At 38.0% G+C, this 26,624-nt stretch overlaps 1 protein-coding gene across 1 annotated transcript; it reads right to left on the reverse strand.

Moving 5' to 3' along the window:
- Nucleotides 1–17,568: 17,568 nt before the first annotated feature.
- LOC118004249 (olfactory receptor 51A7-like) lies at nt 17,569–18,468 on the reverse strand. The gene is given in 1 exon segment (XM_034995507.1): nt 17,569–18,468. A coding segment is annotated over 1 exon segment (900 nt).
- Nucleotides 18,469–26,624: the final 8,156 nt, after the last annotated feature.

Here is a 26,624-nt window from a genome sequence, read left to right on the forward strand (position 1 = left end):
AGAAAGAAAGAAAGAAAGAAAGGAAGGAAGGAAGGAAGGAAGTACCCTTAAAAATTCATAATGAAAATAAATTATAGATCCAGGTGTATAGGTACTCACAATTAAAATCTGAATTCTTCTGACTGATATGTAAAAACCCGGACCCATGCCCAGCAGCCTCTCACAGACACAAAATCAGATAATAAGTGCTGGCACTTTGGGATGCCTGGCGAGGACTAGAAACAGCCCTTGATTATGATTTATAGACAGCCCCGAGTATCAGTTGGGAAAGGGAAAATGAGGGTTGTCTAATGCCATTTCACACTTGTTCACTCACAGCATATCCAGTACTCTCAGAGCACCTATTAATCTTATTGGTGTTAATTTTACCACTGTTATGGAGCCAGCACTTGCTTGGTTACTCCTCTTACCGATTCAAGACACTGAAAATCTGGGTAGAAAGCCTCAAATGATTTTGGTACTAGAGAAGGTATTTTTTGCAGCTCTATGGGACAATCGTGTCTCAATAGAGAAGAATCTACTTCTGCAGTGACCTGAAGGGTATGGAGAAAGATACCTAAGTAATACCTTCAAAATGCTGCAGAATGCATCAAACCACTCAGAATGAGGTAAAGGAACTTGCCCTGGAATGTATGGTTCAGCAGTTGTAACCAAAAATAAAGCAGAGATAGGGGCATCTGGGTGGCTCAGTTAAGCGTCAGACTTGATTTCAGCTCAGGTCATGATCTCAGGGTCAAGAGATTGAGTCTTTTGTTGGGCTCCATGCTCAGCATGGAGTCTGCTTGAGATTCTCTCTCTCCCGCTGTCCCTGCCTCTCCCCCACTCACACAGGCTCTCTCTCTCTCTCAATAAATAAATAAATAAAAATTTAAAAAATAAAGCAGAGATATCCATTTTTGCCCTTGTCATAGCTTCACTTTATCATTTTTTTAATTTTTTTTCAATATAGAAAACATATCAAGGTAAAAAAAAAAAAAACTATCATTTGTGAGTTCAGTCCAATGAAGAAAGAACAAGTGCCACAAAGTGCACAGACTCTTATTTGTCTGTAAAAATGTAAACACCTTGGCCATGTAAGAAACCATTGCCTAGAAAGGTGATGGCCAAGGCCAAGGTGGAGAGTCCCTGTTGTTTATTGTGGAGCAACACTAGGAACCCATTCTCAACAGCAGCTCTCTATTGGCCTCATCCCTTCCTCCCAACATGGAAATTTATTTCATCCAATGCAACTGACAGGATGATATTAAAGGCATTGGATCTTCCTGAGACCTTTAAAGATAATCTCATTCCCATTTAAAGATATAATTTTGGTTTTTTTCTACCTGGTGCAGTTGGCCTCTCAGTCCAGTTCTCAGGCTGCTCTGCCCATGTCTCTCTGCATTTCCTGCCACACCTATTCACCAGACACCAGCAGCTGATTCACCTTTTCCTTCCGTAGGAATCAAGACTTACACACAGCATCGAGCAGCACAGCCTTTATACCCCTCTCTGAGGACTGCATGGAGAGTACCTTTATGTTAGGCTTCTAGCACCTAAGGGATATTTCTAAGAAAACATCCCATTTTAATCCCAGCTTTACACCAAGCTCTGGGACTGAGTCCTTGGAGACTGCACACAAACCTCTAGATTCAATTTCCCAAACCAAAAACCCCAAGGAACGTAGAAGCAAACTGAAGTGTATGTAAACAAAAGTTGAAGAGTGGGGATAAAGTACATAGATTTTGTCATCTCTACTTGACAGATGTGAAAATAGATATACTATATCTCCATGTGATTGTGACTATGTGGTCCAAGTCTATGGCTTACTGACTTACATATAAAAGAAACTAGCTTATGTATTTATTTATTTATTTGTCCATTTCTTCATTTATTTATTTATTTGAACTAGCTAATTTAAATTCAAATATTTTAACTAGTATAGAAGGCTTTTTTCAATTTTACTGTTTCTTTTCACTAAATCTTTTCCAAACCCTCTCATAAAGCTGCTTTGACTTTCCCCAAGTAGCACTAAGGACATAGATCCATGATCTTTTTTCCATTCTGTTTTCTGTACATAAATTCCCTACCATGACCACAATTTTGCCTGTACAAATTTCAAAAGTCCTATTGATAAGTGCCTAAATTTCAATCCTGGTGCCAGAGTGCTGGTGTTCAAGTTCTGGCTCTGACATACATTAGCTGTGTGACTTTGGGTGACCTAGGTATCGTTTCTGTGCCTGTTTCCTTAACTGTAAAATGGAAATCAAAATAGTGCCTTCCTCATTGGCTACATTTGAGATACAAATTAAATGTCTCTGAGGCATTTAGAACAGTGTCCTATACATAGTAAGTGGTCAATCATAACTTGTTTCTTTTTCTTTTTCTTCTTATCATTATTATTTATTATTATTATTATAGATTTCAACTCACAAGAATAGCTGCATAGATATTATTCATGCAGAGCAAGTTTAGGAATCACTAATCACTACTAACTCTATAGCCATTTTTCTTCTGAATCTCTAATAACATTAAATATTTTCTTTGCAGGAGCACATGGATGGCTCAGTCAGTTAAGCATCTGCCTTAGGCTCAGGTCATGATCCCAGAGTCCTGGGATCAAGCAATCATACTCCTTGCTTAGCAGGGAGTCTGCTTCTCCCTCTCCCTTTGCTGCTTCCCCTGATCTGCTCATGCTCTCTCCCTCAAATAAATAAATAAAATCTTTAAAAAATATATTTTTCCATTGCATATTTTTTCCTGCTTTGTCAAAGATTATTTGACCATAGAGTTAAGGGTCCATATCTGGGTTCTCTATTCTGTTCCATTGGTCTATATGTCTGTTTTTGTGCCAGTACCATGCTGTCTTGGTGATCACAGCTTTGTAATATAGCTTGAAATCGGGCAATGTGATGCCCCCAGATTTATTTTTCTTTTTCAACATTTCCTTGGCCATTCGGGGTCTTTTCTGATTCCATACAAATTTTAGGATTGTTTGTTCCAGCACTTTGAAAAATGTCATTGGAATTTTGATCGGGATGGCATTGAAGGTATAGATTGTTCTGGGTAGCATAGACATTTTAACAATGTTTATTCTTCCAATCCATGAGCATGGAATATTTTTCCATCTTTTTGTCTTCTTCAATTTCTTTCATGAGTGTTTTGTAGTTCCTAGAGTATAGATCCTTTACCTCTTTGGTTAGGTTTATTCCGAGGTATCTTATGGTTTTTGGTGCTATTATAAATGGAATCGTTTCTCTAATTTCTCTTTCTACAGTTGTGTTGTTAGTGTATAAGAAAGCAACTAATTTCTGTGTATTGATTTTGTATCCTGCCACTTTACTGAATTGCTGGATGAGTTCTAGTAATTTGGGGGTGGAGTCTTTTGGGTTTTCCACATAAAGTATCATGTCGTCTGCAAAAAGAGAGAGTTTGACAGTCTCTTCAATAAATGGTGCTGGGAAAATTGGACAGCCACATGCAGAAGAATGAAACTTGACCATTCTCTAACACCATTCACAAAGAGAAACTCAAAATGGATGAAATACCTCAATGTGAGACAGGAATCCATCAAAATCCTAGAGGAGAATATAAGCAGTAACCTCTTTGACATCAGCCACAGCAACTTCTTTCAAAATACATCTCCAAAAGCTAGTGAAACAAAAGCAAAAATGAACTTTGGGGACTTCATCAAGATAAAAAGCTTCTACACAGCAAAGAAACAGTCAACAAAACAAAGAGGCAACCCACAGAATGAGAGATGATATTTGCAAATGACACTACAGATAAAGGGCTGGTATCCAAGTTCTATAAAGAACTTCTCAAACTCAACACCCAAAAAACAAATAATCAAGTCAAAAAATGGGCAGAAGATATGAAGACACTTCTCTGAAGAAGACATACAAATGGCTAACAGACACATGAAAAAATGTTCATCATCATTAGCCATCAGGGAAATTCAAATCAAAACCACATTGAGATACCACCTTACACGAGTTAGAATGGCAAAAATGGACAGGGCAAGAAACAACAAATGTTGGAGAGGTTGTGGAGAAAGGGGAACCCTCTTACACTGTTGGTGGGGATGCAAGTTGGTACAGCCACTTTGGAAAACAGTGTGGAGGTTCCTCAAAAATTTAAAAATAGAGCTACCCTATGACCCAGCAATTGCACTCCTGGGTATTTACCCCAAAGACACAGATGTAGTGAAAAGAAGGGCCATATGCACCCCAATGTTCATAGCAGCAATGTCCGCAATAGCCAAACTGTGGAAAGAGCCGAGACACCCTTCAACAGATGAATGGATAAAGGAGATGTGGTCCATAGAATATTACTCAGCCATCAGAAAAGATGAATACCCAACTTTTACATCAACATGGATGGGACTGGAGGAGATTATGCTAAGTGAAATAAGTCAAACAGAGAAAGTCAATTATCATATGGTTTCACTTATTTGTGAAACATAAGGAATAGCATGGAGGACATTAGGAGAAGGAAGGGAAAAATGAAGGGAGGGAAATCGGAGGGAGAGATGAACCATGAGAGACTATGGACTCTGAGAAACAAACAGGGTTTTGGGGGGGTGGGTTAGCCTCGTGATGGGTATTAAGGAGGGCACGTATTGCATGGAGCACTGGGTGTTATACGAAAACAATGGATCGTGGATCACTACATCAAAAACTAATGATGTATTGTATGGTGACTAACATAACATAATAAAATTAAAAAATCAAAAAAACAATAAATATCACCATATGTTTTACTAATATAAAAATATTAAGTGGGTACAATGAATATGATTTAAAAAACACTTTTTTTTTGAAATGGACAAATTCTTTGAAAAACACTAGTCTCCAGAATTTAAACAAGAAAACAAAAAGGTGGATAGTTCTTTATCTGTTAACAGCACTTAGTTCATAATTTTTTGGAGTACTGGTTGTTATACGCAAACAATGAATCATGGAACACTACATCGAAAACTAATGATGAACTGAATGATGACTAACATAACATAAAAAAAAAGCCCTCAAGTAAACTCCAGGCCAAGAAACCACACTTCTTATTTATATTAGGCATTTAACAAAAAAATAATACCAATATTATACATACTCTGTTAGAGAATAAAACACTTCTCCACTAGTTTCATGTGTGATACCTAGCTAGACAATTACAGGATGAGAAACAGTAATTGATGGTTAATATATTTTGTGAATGTAGATATCTACAAACATATTAAAAATAGCAAGTAAAGTATATTGATATATAAAATAATAATAATACATCGTGACCAAGTGGAGTAGATCATAAAAATACACACTTTTCAATAATCATGAATAAATTTCACACCGACATAGAGGAAAAACTGCATTCCACCTCAATAGATAAAATCCTAATATATTTTCATCACAAAACCTCTGAGCAAACTAGAAATAAAGGGTACTACCTTGAATTGATAGACATATAAAAATCCTATAGCTAACATTACAATCATGATATAATGTTGGACATTTTCTCTCAATGACATGTAAAGTTCAGGATGTCCCTATCAGTATTCTGTTCAAAATTCTACTGGATGTCCAGGACTGTGTAATATGGAAAGAAAGAAATGAAAAGAATAAAAATTTGAAAGGATAAAGTAAAAATGTCTGTACTCACAAATGATATGATTATTTAGAAATCTATAAATATTAAGAATAAGTTAATTTTAATTTTTAACTTTATGTTTTTAAGTTTTTATTTAGTTAACATACAGTGTAATATTAGTTTCAGGTGTACAATATAGTGATTGAACACTTCCGCACATCACCCGGTGCTCATCTCAGCAAGTGCCCTCCTTAATCTCCATCACCTGCTTCACCCATGCCCCCACCCACCTCCCCTCTGGTAACCATTAGATTGTTCTCTATAGTTAGGAGTCTATTTCTTGGTTTGTCTTTCTCTTTTTTCCCCTTTACTAGTTTGTTTTGTTTCTTAATTTCCACATATAAGTGAAATCATATGGTATTTGTCTTTCTCTGACTTATTTTGCTTAGCATTATACTCTCTAGATCCACTCATGTCATTGCAAATGGCAAGATTTCATTCTTTTTTATGGCTAAGTAATATTCCATTGTATGAATATATCACATCTTCCTTATTCACTCATCAATGAACAAGAATAAGTTAGTTTTATTTTTTTAAGTTTTTTTTAAAGATTTTATTTGTTTATTTTTGAGAGCGAGAGACAAAGAGAGCACAAGCCGAGGGGGAGGGGGCAGAAGGAGAAATGGTTTCCAGGCTGAGCAGGGAGCCTGATATGGTTCTTGATCCCAGGACCCTGGGATCGTGACCTGAGCCAAAGGCAGACTCTTAACCGACTGAGCCACCCAGGCACCCAAGAATAAGTTAGTTTTAAAAAGCCAGCCAGCAATATACAAAACTGAGTCCCTACACACTTGAAAAAACAACTTGTATAAATATAAAATACCATTTATGTCAGTCAAGGTGTTTAATCAGTAAAATCAAATATGTAAAAATAAATATAATAAATACTTTTAAGATACCTACACTGATAAATTCAAAACATTGCAGAAAATTTCAAGATTATATAAGTAGAGATATCAAGCTCAATAATTAGAAAACTCTGTGTTGCTAACAATTCTTCACAAAGTAACATTGACTCAGCACAATTCTAATCAAATCCTAGTAGGTTTTATTGTGGAAATTGACAAGCTGATTGTAAACTTTATGTGGAAATGCAAAAGACCTAGAATAGGCAAAACAAGAAAAACATTGAATGAACTGCACCATTAGAACTCATGACGAACTCCAAAGTTACATTTATTCAGCAGTGTGGTATTGACACAATGTTGAAGGAATTCATCAAGAGGATGTGACTGTCAACTGACCCATGAGCTGAACCTGGATAATTGGAGGTTCCTCACCCCCAACCCGATCCTCAGAATGTACATTCTGTGCACCATTCCCACAGTGGGAGCCCTGAAATGTTCAAGGACATAGCCTTGAGAAAGCAATGTGTTATTGAGCCCATCTGGATGGTATACCTGACTGAACCCCATTAAAGCCTTTATATAAACTTTTAAGATTCTGGCAAGCAGGTGTGGAGATTTACTCATTTTATGACTACCCAAGACAAGCCTCACATATGTTTCCATGCTTATTAAACCTGCCACCTACCAATGTGGAGAGGTCTGCCTCTTTCTTTGGTCTCTGCTTGCTCTCCATGTATGGAGGCCAGTTTCAGATTTTACCTGGTAAATTCCTGAGGTTGCAAACCAACATACAAGAAGAGACAAAATGACAGTGACAAAATTCAACAGGGAAAGATCTTTTCAATAAACTGGAGCAATTTAAATAAAAAAATAAATGAATAAATATTGAGCTTTATCATAAATTAATTTCAGCTAGATCATAGACCTAAGCATTAAACATAAAAGGAAAAGAAACATGTAGAAGAAAAATTATAAAAAAAATTCATGACCTTGGAATAACCAAGGATGTAAAAAAATTAGCCCTGGAGTAATAATAATCACTTATAATTAACAAAAGGGAAGAATTTCTGTTCACTGAATGACACTTTTAAGAAGACCAAAAGACAAACAATCCACGAGGAATAAATATCTTTATCACACATATCTGACAAAGAATAAAGAACTCCTAGAAATTAGTAAGTAATGTAAAAAAGTATACTTGAACTCTCACAGTTCAATTTGCATTTAAGAAAATAAAAATTAATATCATAATCAAATACCATAACATAAATACTACAACTGCCACAAACACATCTCTAAGATTATCTATACGAATTTTATTTATAACAGTCAAAATTTGGAAACAACTCCAATATCCATCAATAGGATAATAGGTTAAAAATTTTGTATTCTGATTTAATTGGCCTGTGATGTTACATTACTATCCAGACTTTAAAAAGCTCCCAAGTGATTCTAATGCCTTGCCGAGATTGAAAGGAGGGCTTTCGTTGGCTCTTATATAGGTGCTATCAGCTAAGATGATATATGTCGGTGTACTTATCTGTCTTCTTAAATGTAGCATTCTAAAGATGACTTACCATTTCCATGATGAATTGCATTCTCTAAGTACACTAATTCCTAATTATTGGTGTAAAAGTATAATGGATGTAAAACTCCCCAAAAAATTCCTTTATAAAGGCCACTATTTGAGTTCATTTCTTATGTATCCTTAAATAATTTTTTCTTAAATCATGTTTTTTATATTTTTTCTCAGTAATGTCATTCTGCTCGTTGGCAGGTCTAGTACACCTAGCTACTGGTTTTATTTGGTTTTCCTTTACTTTATTTAATTTGTTTTGTTCTATTTTTTCCAAATACCATTTCTTCAACCCTCCTAGGAAAAGAAACACCTTCCTTCAGGTATTCCAGTCACAATGATTGTAGTAGTGCCATGACCCAGTTTTGCCAATCACATTGAGTTCATATCCAAGGGTATTATGACCAGTTCTGGTTTAAGAATATCAAGTACTTCGTATTTTTCAGCCCTTCCCTTAAGTCTCTAAGTGACTTAGAGACTTAAGGGAAGGGCTGAAAAATACGGGCTCAATAACACTAAGCTCATAGTGAAAGTCCACTCTCTTCTCTGTTAGAGGAGACGTATGAAGTATCCCCACTACCTATCCTTCCAGCTTGTGACCATTTACTCATCATGTAGGGTGCTTCATTCAGACCAGTGATTGAAGCAAAGAAGAAAGGTGAAGAGAGCAAGAGTTGGCGATGCTAACAATGACTTCTAGAATTTAAGGATGATGAAGCTCCCCAGGTTCCTGCAACTTCTATTTCCTATCTGTGAACCATTGCAGTGTCTCACCTAAGAATGTTGTGTTGCTTAAGATATTGCAATTTAAGATAAAAGCAAGATGGCAGAGGAATAGGAGACCTGGATTTCGTCTCCTCTCAGGAATTCAGCTGGATAGGGATCAAACCATTCTGAACACCTATGAACTCAACAGGAGATCAAAGAAAAGAAGAGCAACAACTCTCTCATCAGAAAACCGACCACTTTCTGGAAGGTAGGACGTGCGGAGAAGTGAACCCAAGGCGATATTCGGGAGGATAGACGGCGGGGGAGGGGCCTCCGTTGGCCGCTATTGGCAAGGGATAGAGCTGCGGAGCACAAAATCGGAACTTTTAAAAGTCTGCTCCACCGAGGGACGTCACTGTGGTGGCTAAGTGGGGGGTGGAATCCTCTGGGACAGTGTGGTCTCAGGACCCTCGGGGTCACAGAAACACCGGGGGTGCCTGAGTGTGGCACAGCTCCCAGGTAACGGAGCAGGGAAGCTGGCTGCAGAGGCGGAGCCCAGGCGCAGGCTCTCAGCTCGGGGTTGCCATAAACTGTGATCCAAGGCACAGTCGGGCCACTGCTCCTCCAGCAGGGACCCAACAAGCGGCAGATCCAGGGAGATCTCACGTTCCTCCCCTGGGAGGAGCCACACAGGAGTGCACCGCAGGGATCTGCTGGGTTTGGAGACTCCACCCGGGGTCGGGTGCCAGAGATAGAAACGCGTGGTCGCAGGCCGGGCGAGCACGGAGTGCGGCTGGAGACCGGGGAGACGGGAGTGACTGACGGCTTTTCTCTGGGGGCTCACTGAGGAGCGGGGCCCGAGTTCTCGGCTCCTCTGGGGTGGAGATTGGGAGGCCACCATTTTCACTCTCCACCTCCAAAGCTGTACGGAAAGCTCGCAGGGAACAAAAGCCCCGGAGAGCAAACCCAAGCAGATTACTTAGCCGGGAGGGGGCAAGGGTGGGGCAATTCCGCCTCCGGCAGACACATTTGGAAACCACGGCAACAGGCCCCTCCCCAGAAGATCAGCAAGAACAGCCAGCCAAGACCAAGTTTACCAATCAATGAGAATGGCAGAACTCCAGCACTAGGGGAATACTACACATAGAATTCATGGCTTTTTTACAATGATTGTTTAGTCTTTCAAAGTTAATTTTTTTTTAACTGTCTTTTTTCTTTTTTTTTCTTTTTGAATTTTTCTTTTTCCCTTTTTCAACCAACATCTTATCAATCCCTTTTAAAAAAAAAAAAAAAAACATTTTTATTTTTCATTTTTAGAGTCATATTCTATCCCTTCATAGTAGTTACCCGTATTTTTGACTTATATATATAAGTTGTTCTCTCTTTAAAGTTTTGAGATAGTTTCTTCTAACAGATTAAAATATACCCTAAATCTCTAGTATATGGTGTTTTCTATTCCCCTGCCTGATCACATTCTCTCCCTTTTTTTTTCTTCTTTTTTCTTTTTTTAAATCCTCTTCTTTCTTTTTTCAAACAACTTCTTATCAATTCCTTTTATAAAATTTTTTATAATTTCCATCTTTACAGTCATATTTCATCCCTTCATCATATCAACACTTACTTTTGTACATATATAAGTTTTTCTTTCTTTAAAATTTTGGGAGGCACTTTCTTCTAAAAGACCAAAATACACCCAAAATCTAGTGTGTGGCACTGATCTATATACCAGCCTGATCATATTTGATCACATTCTGGGTTTTTTGTTGTTGTTGTTGTTTTGTTTTGTTTGTTTTTGTTTTTATCTTTATCTTTTTCTTTTTCTTTTTTTTCTTTTTTCTCTCTTTCCCTTTCTTTTCCCACTGCTTCAGGTCTTTTCTGATTTGTTTAGAGTATATTTTCTGGGGATGTTGTTACTCTGCTAGCATTTTGTTCTCTCATTAATCTATTCTCCTCTGCACAAAATGACAAGACGGAAAAAATCACCTCAACAAAAAGAACAAGAGGTAGTACCGACTGCCAGGGACCTACTCAATATGGACATTAGTACGATGTCAGATCTAGAGTTCAGAATCATCACTTTAAAGATACTAGCTGGGCTTGAAAAAAATATGGAAGTTATTAGAGAAACCCTTTCTGGAGAAGTAAAAGAACTAAAATCTAACCAAGTAGAAATCAAAAAGGCTATTAATGAGGTGCAATCAAAAATGGGGGTGCCAACTGCTAGAATAAATGAGGCAGAAGAGAGAATCAGTGATATAGAAGACCAAATGATGGAAAATAAAGAAGCTGAAAAAAAGAAAGATAAACAACTATTGGATCACGAGGGCAGAATTCAAGAGATAAGCGATACCATAAGACGAAACAACATTAGAATAATTGGGATCCCAGAAGAAGAAGAAAGAGAGACAGGGGCATAAGGTATAATGGAGCAAATTATAGCAGAGAACTTCCCTAATTTGGGGAAGGAAACAGGCATCAAAATCCAGGAAGCACAGAGAACCCCTCTCAAAATCAATAAAAACAGGTCAATACCCCGACATCTAATAGTAAAACTTACAAGTCTCATAGACAAAGAGAAAATCCTGACAGCAGCTCGGGAGAAGAGATATGTAACCTACAAGGGTAGAAAGATTAGATTGGCAACAGACTTATCCACAGAGGCCTGGCAGGCCAGAAAGGACTGGCATGATATCTTCAGAGCACTAAATGAGAAAAATATGCAGCCAAGAATACTCTATCCAGCTAGGCTGTCATTGAAAATTGAAGGAGAGATAAAAAGCTTCCAGGACAAACAAAAACTAAAGGAATTTGCAAACACAAAACCAGCCCTACAGGAAATCTTGAAAGGGTTCCTCTAAGCAAAGAGAGAGCCTAAAAGCAACATAGACCAGAAAGGAACACAGACAATATACGGTAACAGTCACCTTACAGGCAATACAATGGCACTAAATTCCTATCTTTCAATAGTTACCCTGAATGTAAATGGGCTAAATGTCCCAATCAAAAGACACAGGCTATCAGACTGGATTAAAAAACAAGACCCATAGATATGCTGCCTGCAAGAGACTCATTTTAGAACCAAAGACAGCCCCAGATTGAAAGTGAGGGGGTGGAAAACCATTTACCATGCTAATGGACACCAAAAGAAAGCTGGGGTGGCAATCCTTATATCAGACAAATTAGATTTTAAACCAAAGACTGTAATAAGAGATGAGGAAGGACACTATATCCTGCTTAAAGGGTCTATCCAACAAGAAGATCTAACAATTGTAAATATCTATGCCCCTAACATGGGAGCAGCCAATTATATAAGGCAATTAATAACAAAAGCAAAGAAACACATCGACAACAATACAATAATAGTGGGGGACATTAACACCCCCCTCACTGAAATGGACAGATCGTCTAAGCAAAAGATCAACAAGGAAATAAAGACTTTAAATGACACACTGGACCAAATGGACTTCACAGACATATTCAGAACATTCCACCCCAAAGCAACGGAATACACATTCTTCTCTAGTGCCCATGGAACATTCTCCAGAATAGATCACATCCTAGGTCATAAATCAGGTCTCAACCGGTACCAAAAGATTGGGATCATTCCCTGCCTATTTTCAGACCACAATGCTTTGAAACTAGAACTCAATCACAAGAGAAAAGTCGGAAAGAACTCAAATACATGGAGGCTAAAGAGCATCCTACTGAAGAATGAATGGGTCAACCAGGAAATTAAAGAAGAATTAAAAAAATACATAGAAACCAATGAAAATGAAAACACAACTATTCAAAATCTTTGGGATGCAGCAAAGGCAGTCCTAAGAGGAAAGTATATAGCAATACAAGCCTTTCTCAAGAAACAAGAAAGGTCTCAAGTACACAAACTAACCCTACACCTAAAGGAGCTGGAGAAAGAACAGCAAATAAAGCCTAAACCCAGCAGGAGAAGAGAAATAATAAAGATCAGAGCAGAAATCAATGAAATAGAAACTAAAAGAACAGTAGAACAGATCAACGAAACTAGGAGCTGGTTCTTGGAAAGAATTAACAAGATTGATAAACCCCTGGCCAGACTTATCAAAAAGAGAAGAGAAATGACCCAAATCAACAAAATCATGAATGAAAGAGGAGAGATCACAACCAACACCAAAGAAATACAAACAATTATAAGAACATATTATGAGCAAATCTATGCCAGCAAATTAGATAACCTGGAAGAAATGGAGGCATTCCTAGAGATGTATCAACTACCAAAACTGAACCAGGAAGAAATAGAAAACCTGAACAGACCTATAACCACTAAGGAAATTGAAGCAGTCATCAAAAATCTCCCAAAAAACAAAAGCCCAGGGCCAGATGGCTTCCCAGGGGAATTCTACCAAACATTTCAAGAAGAATTAATACCTATTCTTCTGAAACTGTTCCAAAAAATAGAAATGGAAGGAAAACTTCCAAACTCATTTTATGAGGCCAGCATTACCTTGATCCCAAAACCAGACAAAGACCCCATCCAAAAGGAGAATTACAGACCAATATCCCTGATGAACATGGATGCAAAAATTCTCAACAAAATACTAGCTAATAGGATCCAACAGTACATTAAAAGGATTATTCACCATGACCAAGTGGGATTTATCCCTGGGCTGCAAGGTTAGTTCAACATCCGCAAATCAATCAATGTGATACAATACATTAACAAAAGAAAGAACAAGAATCAGATGATCCTCTCAATAGATGCAGAAAAAGCTTTTGACAAAGTACAGCATCCTTCCTTGATCAAAACTCTTCAGAGTATAGGGATAGAGGGTACATACCTCAATATCATAAAAGCCATCTATGAAAAGCCTACAGCGAATATCATTCTCAATGGGGAAAACTGAGAGCTTTCCCCCTAAGGTCAGGATCGCAGCAGGGATGTCCACTATCACCACTGCTATTCAACATAGTATTGGAAGTCCTAGCCACAGCAATTAGACAACAAAAAGAAATAAAAGGCATCCACATCAGCAAAGAAGAAGTCAAACTCTCACTCTTTTCAGATGATATGATACGTTATGTGGAAAACCCCAAAGACTCCACCCCAAAACTGCTTGAACTCATACAGGAATTCAGTAAAGTGGCAGGATATAAAATCAATGCACAGAAGTCAGTGGCATTCCTATACACCAAGAACAAGACAGAAGAAAGAGAAATGAAGGAGTCGATCCCATTTACAATTGCACCCAAAACCATAAGATACCTAGGAATAAATCGAACCAAAGAGACAAAGGATCTGTACTCAGAAAACTATAAAATACTCATGAAAGAAATTGAGGAAGACACAAAGAAATGGAAAAATGTTCCATGTTCATGGATTGGAAGAACAAATATTGTGAAGATGTCAATGCTACCTAGAGCAATCTACACATTCAATGCAATCCCCATCAAAATACCATCCACTTTTTTCAAAGAAATGGAACAAATAATCCTACAATTTGTATGGAACCAGAAAAGACCCCGCATAGCCAGAGGAATGTTGAAAAAGAAAAGCAAAGCTGGCGGCATCACAATTCCGGACTTCCAGCTCTATTACAAAGCTGTCATCCTCAAGACAGCATGGTACTGGCACAAAAACAGACACATAGATCAATGGAACAGAATAGAGAGCCCAGAAATGGACCCTCAACTCTATGGTCAACTCATGTTCAACAAAGCAGGGAAGAATGTCCAATGGAAAAAAGACAGTCTCTTCAACAAATGGTGTAGGGAAAATTGGACAGCCACATGCAGAAGAATGAAACTGGACCATTTCCTTACACCACACACAAAAATAGACTCCAAATGGTTGAAAGACCTCAATGTGAGACAGGAGTCCATCCAAATCCTCAAGGAGAACACAGGCAGCAACCTCTTTGACCTCAGCTGCAGTAACTTCTTCCTAGAAACATCGCCAAAGGCAAGGGAAGCAAGAGCAAAAATGAACTATTGGGACTTCATCAAGATAAAAAGCTTTTGCAAAGCAAAGGAAACAGTCAACAAAACCAAAAGACAACCGACAGAATGGGAGAAGATATTTGCAAATGACATATCAGATAAAGGGCTAGTATCCAAAATCTATAAAGAACTCATCAAACTCAACACCAAAGAACAAAGAATCCAATCAAGAAATGGGCAGAAGACATGAACAGACATTTTTCCAAAGAAGACATCCAAATGGCCATCAGACACATGAAAAAGTGCTCAATATCGCTTGGCATCAGGGAAATCCAAATCAAAACCTCAATGAGATACCACCTCACACCAGTCAGAATGGCTAAAATTAACAAGTCAGGAAATGACAGATGTTGGCGGGGATGTGGAGAAAGGGGAACCCTCCTACACTGTTGGTGAGAATGCAAGCTGGTGCAGCCAGTCTGGAAAACTGTATGGAGGTTCCTCAAAAAGTTGAAAATAGAGCTACCATATGATCCAGCAATTGCACTACTGGGTATTTACCCCAAAGATACAAAAGTAGGGATCCGAAGGGGTACATGCACCCCGATGTTTATAGCAGAAATGTCCACAATAGCCAAACTGTGGAAAGAGCCAAGATGTCCATCGACAGATGAATGGATAAAGAAGAAGTGGTATATATATATATACAATGGAATATTATGCAGCCATCAAAAGGAATGAGATCTTGCCATTTGCAACGACATGGATGGAACTGGAGGGTATTATGTTGAGTGAAATAAGTCAAACAGAGAAAGACATGTATCATATGATCTCATTGATATGAGGAATTCTTAATTGCAGGAAACAAACTGAGGGTTGCTGGAGTGGGGGGTGGGGTGGGAGGGATGGGGTGACTGGTTATACACACTGGGGAGGGTATGTGCTCTGGTAAGCGTTGTGAATTGTGCAAGACTGTTGAATCTCAGATCTGTACCTCTGAAACAAATAATGCAATATATGTTAAGAAAAAAAAAGAAGAAGAAGAAGGTAGCAGGAGGGGAAGAATGAAGCGGCGGAAATCGGAGGGGTAGACGATGGACTCTGAAAAACAAACTGAGGGTTCTAGAGGGGAGGGGGGTGGGAGGATGGGTTAGCCTGGTGGTGGGTATTGAGGAGGGCACATTCTGCATGGAGCACTGGGTGTTATGCACAAACAATGAATCATGGAACACTTCATCTAAATCTAATGATGTAATGTATGGGGATTAACATAAGAATAAAAAAATAAAATAAATAAATAGACTATCATAAAAAATTAAAAAATTAAAAAATAAATAAAAAAAAAGATATTGCAATTTAGTACCGTCTCTAGCATGTGTGTTTATCTTACTAATACAGACCTTCTAATTTTCAGGATTTAGTGTGGATTAAGTAGTAGTGCTTATTAGAAGTGAGACTAAATTCAGTTAGATAACTTTTCGTGAGGACCCAACTAGATCTTATCTACATGCATGAGATTACTCGTGAGGACCCAACTAGATCTTATCTACATGCATGAGATTACTCCACTTATTTTAAGACTGCTGAATATATTTGTGCTTGCTTTTATTTTAATTTTTTTTAATTATTTTTTATTTATTTATTTGACAGAGACACAGCGAGAGGGAATACAAGCAGGGTGAGTGGGTGAGGGAGAAGCAGGCTTCCCGCTGAGCAGGGAGCCCGATACGGGGCTCGATCCCAGGACCCCGGGATCATGACCTGAGCGGAAGGCAGATGCTTAACCACTGAGCCACCCAGGCGCCCCATCTTTTATTTTAATTTCTATCCAAGTAATTAATTTGTAGAAGTGAACTTTATATTAACAAGGATTTTCAGACATACTGTAATGGATTCTTTGGCTTTCTTATCATGCATTATATTCATGTCTTCAAAATGTACTAGGATTGCTATGCTCTTAACAGACAATAAACAATCCATATGTTCCAGGTACTTTGCTAGACACTGACGAAGATAGAAATTAAAATATTCTACTTCAATCACATACACATTGATGTAGGATGTAAACAGTTAAGAAATAATACTGCTGCTTAGGTATGTGACTGACAAAAAGAGAGTACTATACAAACTTGTAAGAAGCAGCTCACCCAATATGCATACTAAAGAAGGAGGTTTATTAAATATATTGCAGAGAACTTAAAATATAAATTGATGACATATTTGCTCATCTAAGGTATTTACATTAGTACATGTTTCACAGTACTTACAGATAGGAGCATTTTTATGATTTATTTGAATTGCTGATGAAACATACACACAAACATACATATATCATCCCCAACACACAAACACACACACATACATAGAAATATACACACACATGCACACAAAATAGATGTTTAGGGAATGTGATGCTGTGTGTGTGTGCGTGTGTGTGTGTGTGTGTGTGATTAATCATTCAGTTCACTTTAGACAGAGCTGATTATGGCTGAGTTAGAGTTATGTTGTTTTTTCCCAAATGAACATACTAATTTTTTTTAGAATAATAAATTTAAAAAATTATTTAATCAAATAAAGATGGTACTTCTGTGTCTGTTGTTGAAATAGTCATATAGCTTGTTGTGTGATGAGGTAAAAGAGAAAAAGGAGGTAGAAAATGTAGTGGTCAACATATTGTAACCCCAAGCCATGTAGGATGTTGTTGCTGCTACATGAAATCCGTAATTTGAAATTTGATGAGCCTGCTGAGATTATGAAATATGTATTTTTGTCCACCTCTATTACTTCACTGTCCTTCTTGGACCCCTACATTTGTTCAAACATTGCCAAGTGAGGTGGGCACTCATCGCAGCTGAAGTTTCCCATCAACATTTTCTCTCACATAATTTCATGAGAATTAGATTTCTAATCTGCTAACTCTTCAGAGTACATAAAAGGATTCATCAGAGGGGGAACCAGAAGGAAGGTATCAGCTATGATGACCCTAACAACTGGAGAAACATTTTTGGCAAAGTGGTGAATAATAGCCAAGGTGATGATAGGCACATAGAAGATCAGCACAACACAAATATGGGAGATGCAAGTATTGAGGACCTTGAGGCAGCCCTTGTGTGAGGCAATGTCCAGAACAATGTTCAGGATCCACGTGTAAGGCACAGAAATACACACCAAGTCTAACAAAGCTGTTAGAGCCACAAACAGTCTATAGATGACGTTGACTCTGTTGTCAGAACAGGCCAGCTTCATGACATCCCGATGGAGGCAGTAGGAGTGGGATAGAAGGCTTTTCTTACAGAATTTCAGTCTCTTTAGAATAAAGGGGAAAGGGAGAACAAACATAATACATAATGCAGCAAATACGAGGCCAATTTTAATGACTCTGGCACTGGTCAGGATGGAAGTGTATCTGGGAGGACTGTAGGTGGCTATCCAGGGATCGATGGACATGATGAAAAGTACCGATGACTCCACAGCTGAGAACCCATGAATGAAGAACTCTTGGGCAAAACAGGCATCAGGGGAAATTCCAGTGTCATTGAACAAGAAGATTCTCAGCATGGTTGGAAGGGAAGAGATGGACAGTCCCAGGTCAGAAAAGGCTAGCATGGAGAGGAAATAATACATAGGCTCATGCAGAGAGGTCTCTGTTTTTATGAAAAAGAGGATGGTGCAGTTCCCCAAGATGGCAAGGAGGTACATGAGGCAAATGGGGATGGAGATCTAAATGTGAGCATGCTCCATCCCTGGGATCCCAATGAGGAAGAAGGTAGAGGTTTCCACTTCTGAGGTGTTACAGACTGACATTGCAGGAAAGTGAGATCAGGATGTGGGTCTCAGAAGAGCCTTCCTGCAATGGCAAAAACGAGTTTGCTTAAATGTGTATTTGTATAGCCATTTGTCCAGTCATTTGGGTCAATGGAAATCCTGTGATTCCACCTATTCTGCAATAATTCTTAGGATGAAAATAAAACATTTTGTAAAGTATGGACAGGAAAAATATCATAATATATGTAAGGATACAGGAACATGAAAATATACCCATTCCTCATATACTCATCAATAGATGGATATAAATATTCAAAATGTTTTCCCTAGACTCAGCACATAAGAAGGAAACAGAAAGTTTATCAGACTCTATCTCCTATAGCATATTTTGTTAGGATAGTGACACTCTATGAATTTGGAAATTATATGCATTAACATAGGTTCAAATCAAGAACATCACATTCAGATACATGTGCAGTTATTTAATATTTAACCTTTAAGAAATTGTATTGTTTTCAAAAATGATGGTAGGACAATTACATATTGACATGCAAAAGAATGAATTTAGATCCCTACCTCATACTATATACAAATTATTTCAAAATATAAGACATATACAAGAGTTGTAACAGTAAAACCATTTGAAGAAAACAAAGGAGTAAATCTTTGTGAACTTGGGTTAAGAAACGTTTTTGTATGGCACAAAAAGTATAAACAAAAAAATACATAAATTGGACTTAATCAAACTTTTTTTAAAGTTTGTGATTCATGGGCACCTGGGTGACTCAGTTGGTTAAGCGACTGCCTTCAGCTCAGGTCATGATCCTGGAGTCCCGGAATCGAGTCCCGCATCGGGCTCCCTGCTCAGCAGGGAGTCTGCTTCTCCCTCTGACCCTGCCCCTCTCATGCTCTCTCTCTCTCTATCTCGTTCTCTCTCTCAAATAAATAAAAAAAAAATCTTAAAAAAAAAAAGTTTGTGATTCAAAGTACACCACCAAGAAAGTCAACAGACAACCCACAGAATAAGAGAATATATTAGCAAATCCTATATCTGCATGCATCCAGAATTTAGGAAGAATCTTTGTAACTCAATAATGCAGATGTAAATGATCTTCCACATCATTCATCATTGGGAAAATGCAGTTCAAAACCACAAGATATCATTTCACACCTATAAGCTGGCTAAAATTTAAAAAATAATATGCGTTGGCAAAGATTTGGAGAAATTTTACTTTTGTACATTGCTGATGGGATTGTAAAATTGTATGCCAACTTTGTAAAAGGGATTGGAAAGTTATAGTAAAACCACAGTTAGTATTTTAGATTTGTTGATTATTTTTACCGTCTAGGAGCTGAACATAATGCTTTCCATTATACTTAATGAGGCCACAAATTGGAAGTTTAAAATCTACACTGATTATAAAATTCACCCTGTGATATGATAAGGGTGTAAGAGTTTTAGATCAAGAGAAATGTTGCTAGGAAATAATGTATTTTTTTTCTATGTAGCAAACAAAAAAGAGAAAATGTAGGACTAAACATTTCTAATACATAGAAAATGTAGGACATTTCTAGGACTAATCACAGTATAATCCTGGCTAGAGAGGGATGTTAATTACTAGTCTCCTAACTTTCTATGACTAACTCTTCTCCTTATGTCCCAGTCAACTTCTTTCAATTTCCAGAATGCTATGCTGTTTCAGGTATTTTGCTTTTATGTATCATAAAAACACTCTTCTTTTCCTTGCCTGCCTTTGTCCCAATCCTAAATTAGACACCATGTCCTTCAGAATCCTTTCCTGGAACATTTCTTCACCTTACATCCAGATAGAATGTGTTTTTCTTTATGACCTTTTGCAAGTTTATCATATGAGCATTTATTTGACATTTATATTTCACATCTGTTCCACTTCACTGATCTCTTTGTGGTAAGGGTATATTTCATGTTTATCTTGATGCTCCGTGATGCTTTCACCCATTTGAATCTCAATAAATATTTGTTGGATAAATATAAATGATCATTCTTAACTAGAGGCTAAAGGAATGAAGGACTGAAAGGGAGTATGTAAGGATAACTGCAACCCACGGGTGACCGCTTTATGCTGGCACTGATTTCCATACTGCAAACCTCAGCGTGCTACCTAATCTGTATGCCTGAGGGAATCCTGGAGAGTCAATGTTAGTTACAAGTGGAAAAACATGAGGACTAAAAGGAAACATTTAAGTAAGAGAGATATATTTTAATATAACTGGTGCCTGGCTACCACTTTGTGCTGGCATGAAAGCAATATTATTGAAGGTAACTTGTTGACGTTATTTAAAGAAGCTGTAAATATTTGAAAGTGTGAAAAGGTACATTGCAAATAAACATAAATTTAACACATACGATTTGCTTTTACACCAATTCCTGATCACTAGGGAACTGATGCTAGCCCATAAAGTGGTACATAGGTCAATTGTTTATTATGCTGCCTTGTTCTTTTCTTGCCCTCTCTTGTTCTCACATATGTTGCCAAAGTCTTGTAGATTTCTTTTGTATATAATCAGTATCAACGTTTGAAATGTTGCCTCTCTTTTCTACACATGCTTATTCCCTCAATATTACAAAACTTGAGCAACACTTGTTTTTCTCCTGCTTGGAATACTAGTCCTTGTTTTGTTGCTGTTTGTTTTAACCCTGCCTACCTACCTTGTGAACACAAATTAATCTAAACTTTAGGTCAAGGGCTAACTCAGTAATGAGAGAAATGGTAACTCAGAGCATAGTGTGCTCTTGCTGATAATATTTGTTTTTCCTCCTTCCTCTAGCTTATGGTATCCCATATAATCATATTTCATTTCCCATGACATCCAATGAATGAATGAAAAATCATATCCTCAACTTGGAGGTCTCTATGTTAAAATTAAGTGATTAAATGGAATTTGTACAAAACCTAGCCATATGTAATTTATTAAAATCTGTGAACTCATAGATAAAGCAGTTTGCCCTTCCCAGTATGGGAGGGCATGATCCAATCAGTTTAGGGCCTGAATAGAGCAAAAAGGGGGGAGGGAAGAATTCAGTCCTTCCTGCCTGATTGCTTGAGTTAGAGCATCAATCCATCTTTTCTCTCTTAGCACCCTGGTGCTCAGGTCTTCAGACTCAGACTGAATTACACCACTAACTTTCTAGGACCTCCAGTTTCTAAGTGGCAGACTGTGGGACTTCTCAACCTCCACATATAATACTCGGTGTCCAAGACATATCCTATTGCTTCTGTTTCTCTGGAGAACTCTAACCAATACAGTGGTATTGCCAAGGTCTCAAGTATATCCTGAGATTTAAGCTGGTATTAAACAGCAAAATACTAACAGTTCATCAAGGACACATTTTATCCCTCTTAATGTTCTTGATTGATGATATCTAACTGGAACATTAGGGTTTTCAGGTACTTATTGAGGTGTGGGCCATTAGGTCTACACTTCAGGCTCAGATATATGAACCAAGAATGAAGCCACTCCAATCCCAGCCTCAGGTACACAGGATTATCATGACTTCCTGATATTAGTCCTTCCTCCATGATGCTTTGTTAGTGGCCTTTTGGGATGATAATGCTACCCGCAGGGGGAATAAAAAGCCCCACTGGATACTTTAATGAATCCTTAACTGGATTCAAGGAGAGTCAGGTGAATTCCCCTAATGCAAATGACTTAGCCATTTTTTTAGGAAAAAAAGAGAATATGAGAGTGTCCTAGTCCCATTATGTAGAATTAATTACTCCCTTGCCTGAAGTTTCAGAACATTCTGTTCATCGCTTTTTCCCAGCAGTTGTCACATTGTATTATTCTGTCATTATGTTAGTGATACTACAGCTGGGTTATTGGGGTTTTTTAATTCTTTTTTTTTTTAAGATTTTATTTATTTATTTGAGAAAGAGAGCATGAGTGGGGGGAGGGGCACAGGGAGAGGAAGAAGCAGACTCTCCATTGAGCAGGGAGCCCCACGTGGGGCTAGATCTTGAGACTGCAGGATCATGACCTGAGCTGAAGACAGACACTCAACCAACCACCCAGGTGCCCCTGGGTTTTTTAATTCTTACAGGAACAAATTATTCCTTTTAAAAGATAAGAGAATAGTATTTACTTTTAAAATGCTGCCTGATACTGAAAATAAATAATACTGGCATGTTTAATACAAAAGTGAATGTTGACCTCTCTCTTCTCTCCACACCCATAATCAAGGATAATCTCCATTGACCATTTGAAATGATTGAGTCCATGAATCTCTCTCTCAACATACACACACACTCACCACATACACCACACACACACATTTTGTTTGAATTTTTTTTTAGAATTGAAATAATTCTACACGCACTGTTATTCAACTATCTCTTTCAATAAATCATATATAAGAAGTATATCACTACATATGCATCCACACTATTCCCTTCGGTTCCATGACATATACCCCGCTAACAGATTTTGCTTTAAATTTAAATGTCGATCTCCTATACTGAGGCTTAGGTGATGCACCTAGTGATCACTTTGTGTAGAAAAGGAAGTATCATGAGGCTGGAACATATACAGAATCATTGGCAGTGGTGAATTAGGGCTAGTCAGGAGACTGACAGGAAAAGACCGAAAGACCAGAGTCAGGAGGTCTGGGGAAGCAGAATGATATGGGCATATGTTGTGAAGATCTTTGTACACATGTTACGGCCCACCAGAGACTATCCACCATAGAAGATGCAGCCAAGCTGAAGGAGGAGCATAATCAGTTATCAGTCATCCTGTTTTCAGCCACCACAGTGTTTGCACAATGGCACATGAACTTGGAGACCATAAAGGATGCTAGACAGCTGCCCAAGGGTCGAACACTATGGAATCCCACATAATTAAGACTGATCTAGCTACTGCCACCGCTGAATGTCAGACCTTCTAGCAACAGAGACTAATGTCGAGAATTCGGTATGGCACCATTCCTTATGGTTACCAACTAACCGCTTCATGACAAATTGACTACATTTGTTCTTTTAATCCTGCCACAGGGGGCAGCTTGATCTCACAGAATTAGATATACATTCTAAGTGTGGGATTGTCTTTCTGTCCTCAGAGCCTCAGCAGCACCACTCTCTGAAAGCTTATGGAGTGTTTCATCCACTGCACAGGATTTCACTAAACATTATATCAGACCAGGGGACACAGGTTATAACCAAAGAAGTGAGAGAGTGGGCTCAGGACTATTCAATCCATTGGTTATATCATATGCTGCAAGTTATCTGCCTAACAGAGCATTCATACAGCTTGCAAAAGTCACATCTGAAGTATCAGCTCAAGCAGTATTCTATGGGATGGCATCCTCTTGGAGTCAATGTACACACTGAATCAAAGACCTTCATATGTGCTGGGACCACAATGGGAAGAATGCACGGGTCATGGGAGATATTGTGCCTTCTGTCCTAACAATGACTCTGTGCTTATAGGTCCTTGTGGTGTAAAGAGTGTGTACTTTTTCCAGCAAGATTTACATTTAAGGGGCGCCTGGGTGGCTCAGTCGGTTAAGCGTCTGTTTTCGGATCAGGTCATGATCTCAGGGTCCTGGGATGGAGACCCACGTTAGGCTCCCTGCTGAGCAGGGAACCTGCTTTCCCCTCTTCCTCTGCCCCACCCTCTGCTTGTGTTCTCTCCCTCTCTCTCTCTCTCTCAAATAAATAAATAAAAAATCTTAAAAAAAAAAAAAAGATTTACATTTAATTATAAGCTATGACTGCCATCTGGGGACTTTGGGCTCTTGAGCAAAGAACCAGGAGGCAAGAAGAAGTCATACCATAACAGCAGGTATAATTAACCCTAATCCTCAGGAAAAGTTAAGGCTGTAGTTACACAAATAAAAATGCCAGTTCATTGAGGTCTATCTGAAGATCGCTATTAATAGACAATACTCACTCCAGAGCTCTCTCCAGTGTTGGACACAGCTTTTTCAGGGCTATATTGCAATTCTATCTCTCTCTGTCCAACCCTACTGCTTTTCCTTTCCTTTCACTAGCGTTAAAGCTCTCATAAATACATTATGCCCCAAACACTGTCTCAGGGTCTATTTATAGAGAATGCATATTGCCAAATCTGTTTTCTAAGTGTTGTACTATTTTATACACTCAGCAGTGTACGAAACTTCAGAAAATCACATCCCCATCCTTGCTTATTGTTTCAGCCTCTTTAATTTTAGCCTGCCTGAGTAGCATTATGTATTTCTTTGTGATTTTAATTTGCATTCCTCTAATTTGAAACACAGTTTTATATGTCTATTGGTTATTCTTTGGTGAAATGGCTGTTCAAGTCTGTCCATTTTATATTAAGATGTTTGTCTTTTAATTTTTAAGTTGTAGGAAAACTTCATTCTACACAAATCATTTGTCATGTGTTTTACAGTTATTTTCTTCCAGCTTTTGCTTTGTCCATTTTTTAAAAAAGATTTATTTATTTATTTGAGAGAGAGAGAGATCGAGCACAACAGGAGGGGGAGAGGGAAGAGGGAGAATATCAAGCAAACTCGATGCTGAGCACGGAGCCCAACTCGGGGCTTGATCCCAGGACCCTGAGACCATGACCTGAGCTGAAATCAAGAGTCTGTCACTCAACCGACTGCACCACCCAGGTACTCCTGGCTTGTCTATTTTCTAACACTATGTTTGATGTACAGAATATTTTAATCTCATTAAGTCTAACTTAACAATTGCTTCTTAGACAATGGTTAAGATTATAGTCAAATGGGGCGCCTGGGTGGCTCAGTTGGTTAAGCGACTGCCTTCGGCTCAGGTCATGATCCTGGAGTCCCAGGATCGAGTCCCGCATCGGGCTCCCTGCTCGGCAGGGAGTCTGCTTCTCCCTCTGACCCTCCCCCCTCTCATGCTCTCTCTATCTCATTCTCTCTCAAATGAAAAAATAAAATCTTTAAAAAAAAAAAAAAGATTATAGTCAAATGCAGGCTAAAAGTAAATGCTCCAAGACTGTACTTTGAATCTACACACACACAAAAAAAAACCAAACACAATTAAAGGTAATTTTATAAGAGACAGTTTAAATGTATATTTTATCTCCTTTCTTCACTTAACTGCCTTAAAAAGCAGTTTTATAAATGGTATGTATGCAATATAATGCTGGACCTATAACATGTAGAAATATAATGTATGTCCAATATATTGGACAGTACAGCACAGAGGACGTAGGCAGGTGTGATGCTATATTCTTAGAAAAGTCTACACATGGTAAATTAATAATTAAAACAATATATTTGGGGGTTGTGACATTAATAGATGTATTATACATGTAACAATACCACCAATAAAGGGAAAATGGAACAGAGCTATATAGGAGTAACAATTTAAATGTTCCTATATATCACTGAAATTAACCTAGTATACATCAGAAACTGATTTTGGTAAGATGATTGTGGTAAGCTGTATTATAATCACTAAGGAAAACCATCAAAAATATCTGTGAAAAAGTCATTAAAGAAATTAAAATGCTACATAAGACAATATTAATTTAAAGCAAAAGAAAGTTGCCAAGAAGGAACTGAGAAATTTAAAAATAAAACGAGATATAAAAAACAAAATCAAATGGCAGATGTAAATCCAACTTATCATTATCAATATTACCACTGAGAGTAATGGACTGAATCAAAAAGCAGAGTTTGTCAGACTAGATAATAAAACATGGCCCAACTATGTGCTTTCTGCAGGTGACATACACAAATGGATTGAAAGTAAAAGAATGGAAAGCAAAAATAGAAAACAAAAAGCAACTATGAAAAAACCGGCTATACTACCTCAGAAAAAAAATAGACTTTGAAACCAAAACCAACGGGGTGCCAGGGTGGCTCAGTCATTAAGCATCAGCCTTCAGCTCAGGTCATGGTCCCAGGGTCCTGGGATCGAGCCCCGCATCGGGCTCCCTGCTCGGCAGGAAGCCTGCTTCTCCCTCTCCCACTCACCCTGTTTGTGTTCCCTCTCTCTCTGTGTCTCTCTCTGTCAAATAAATAAATAAAAATCTTTAAAAACAAAACAAAACAAAACCTAAAAGGATACTATACATTAAGAGGCCCATTTTATAATGATAAAAGGGATCAATCCATCAGGAAATTACACCAATGATAGGCATAAGCTCACATAATAACAGAGCAGCAAAATATATGAAGCAAAAACTGACAGTAA

The sequence above is a fragment of the Mirounga leonina genome, unplaced genomic scaffold (assembly GCF_011800145.1).
Source record: "Mirounga leonina isolate KUSES-001 unplaced genomic scaffold, KU_Mleo_1.0 Mir_92, whole genome shotgun sequence".
Classification (NCBI taxonomy): domain Eukaryota; kingdom Metazoa; phylum Chordata; class Mammalia; order Carnivora; family Phocidae; genus Mirounga; species Mirounga leonina.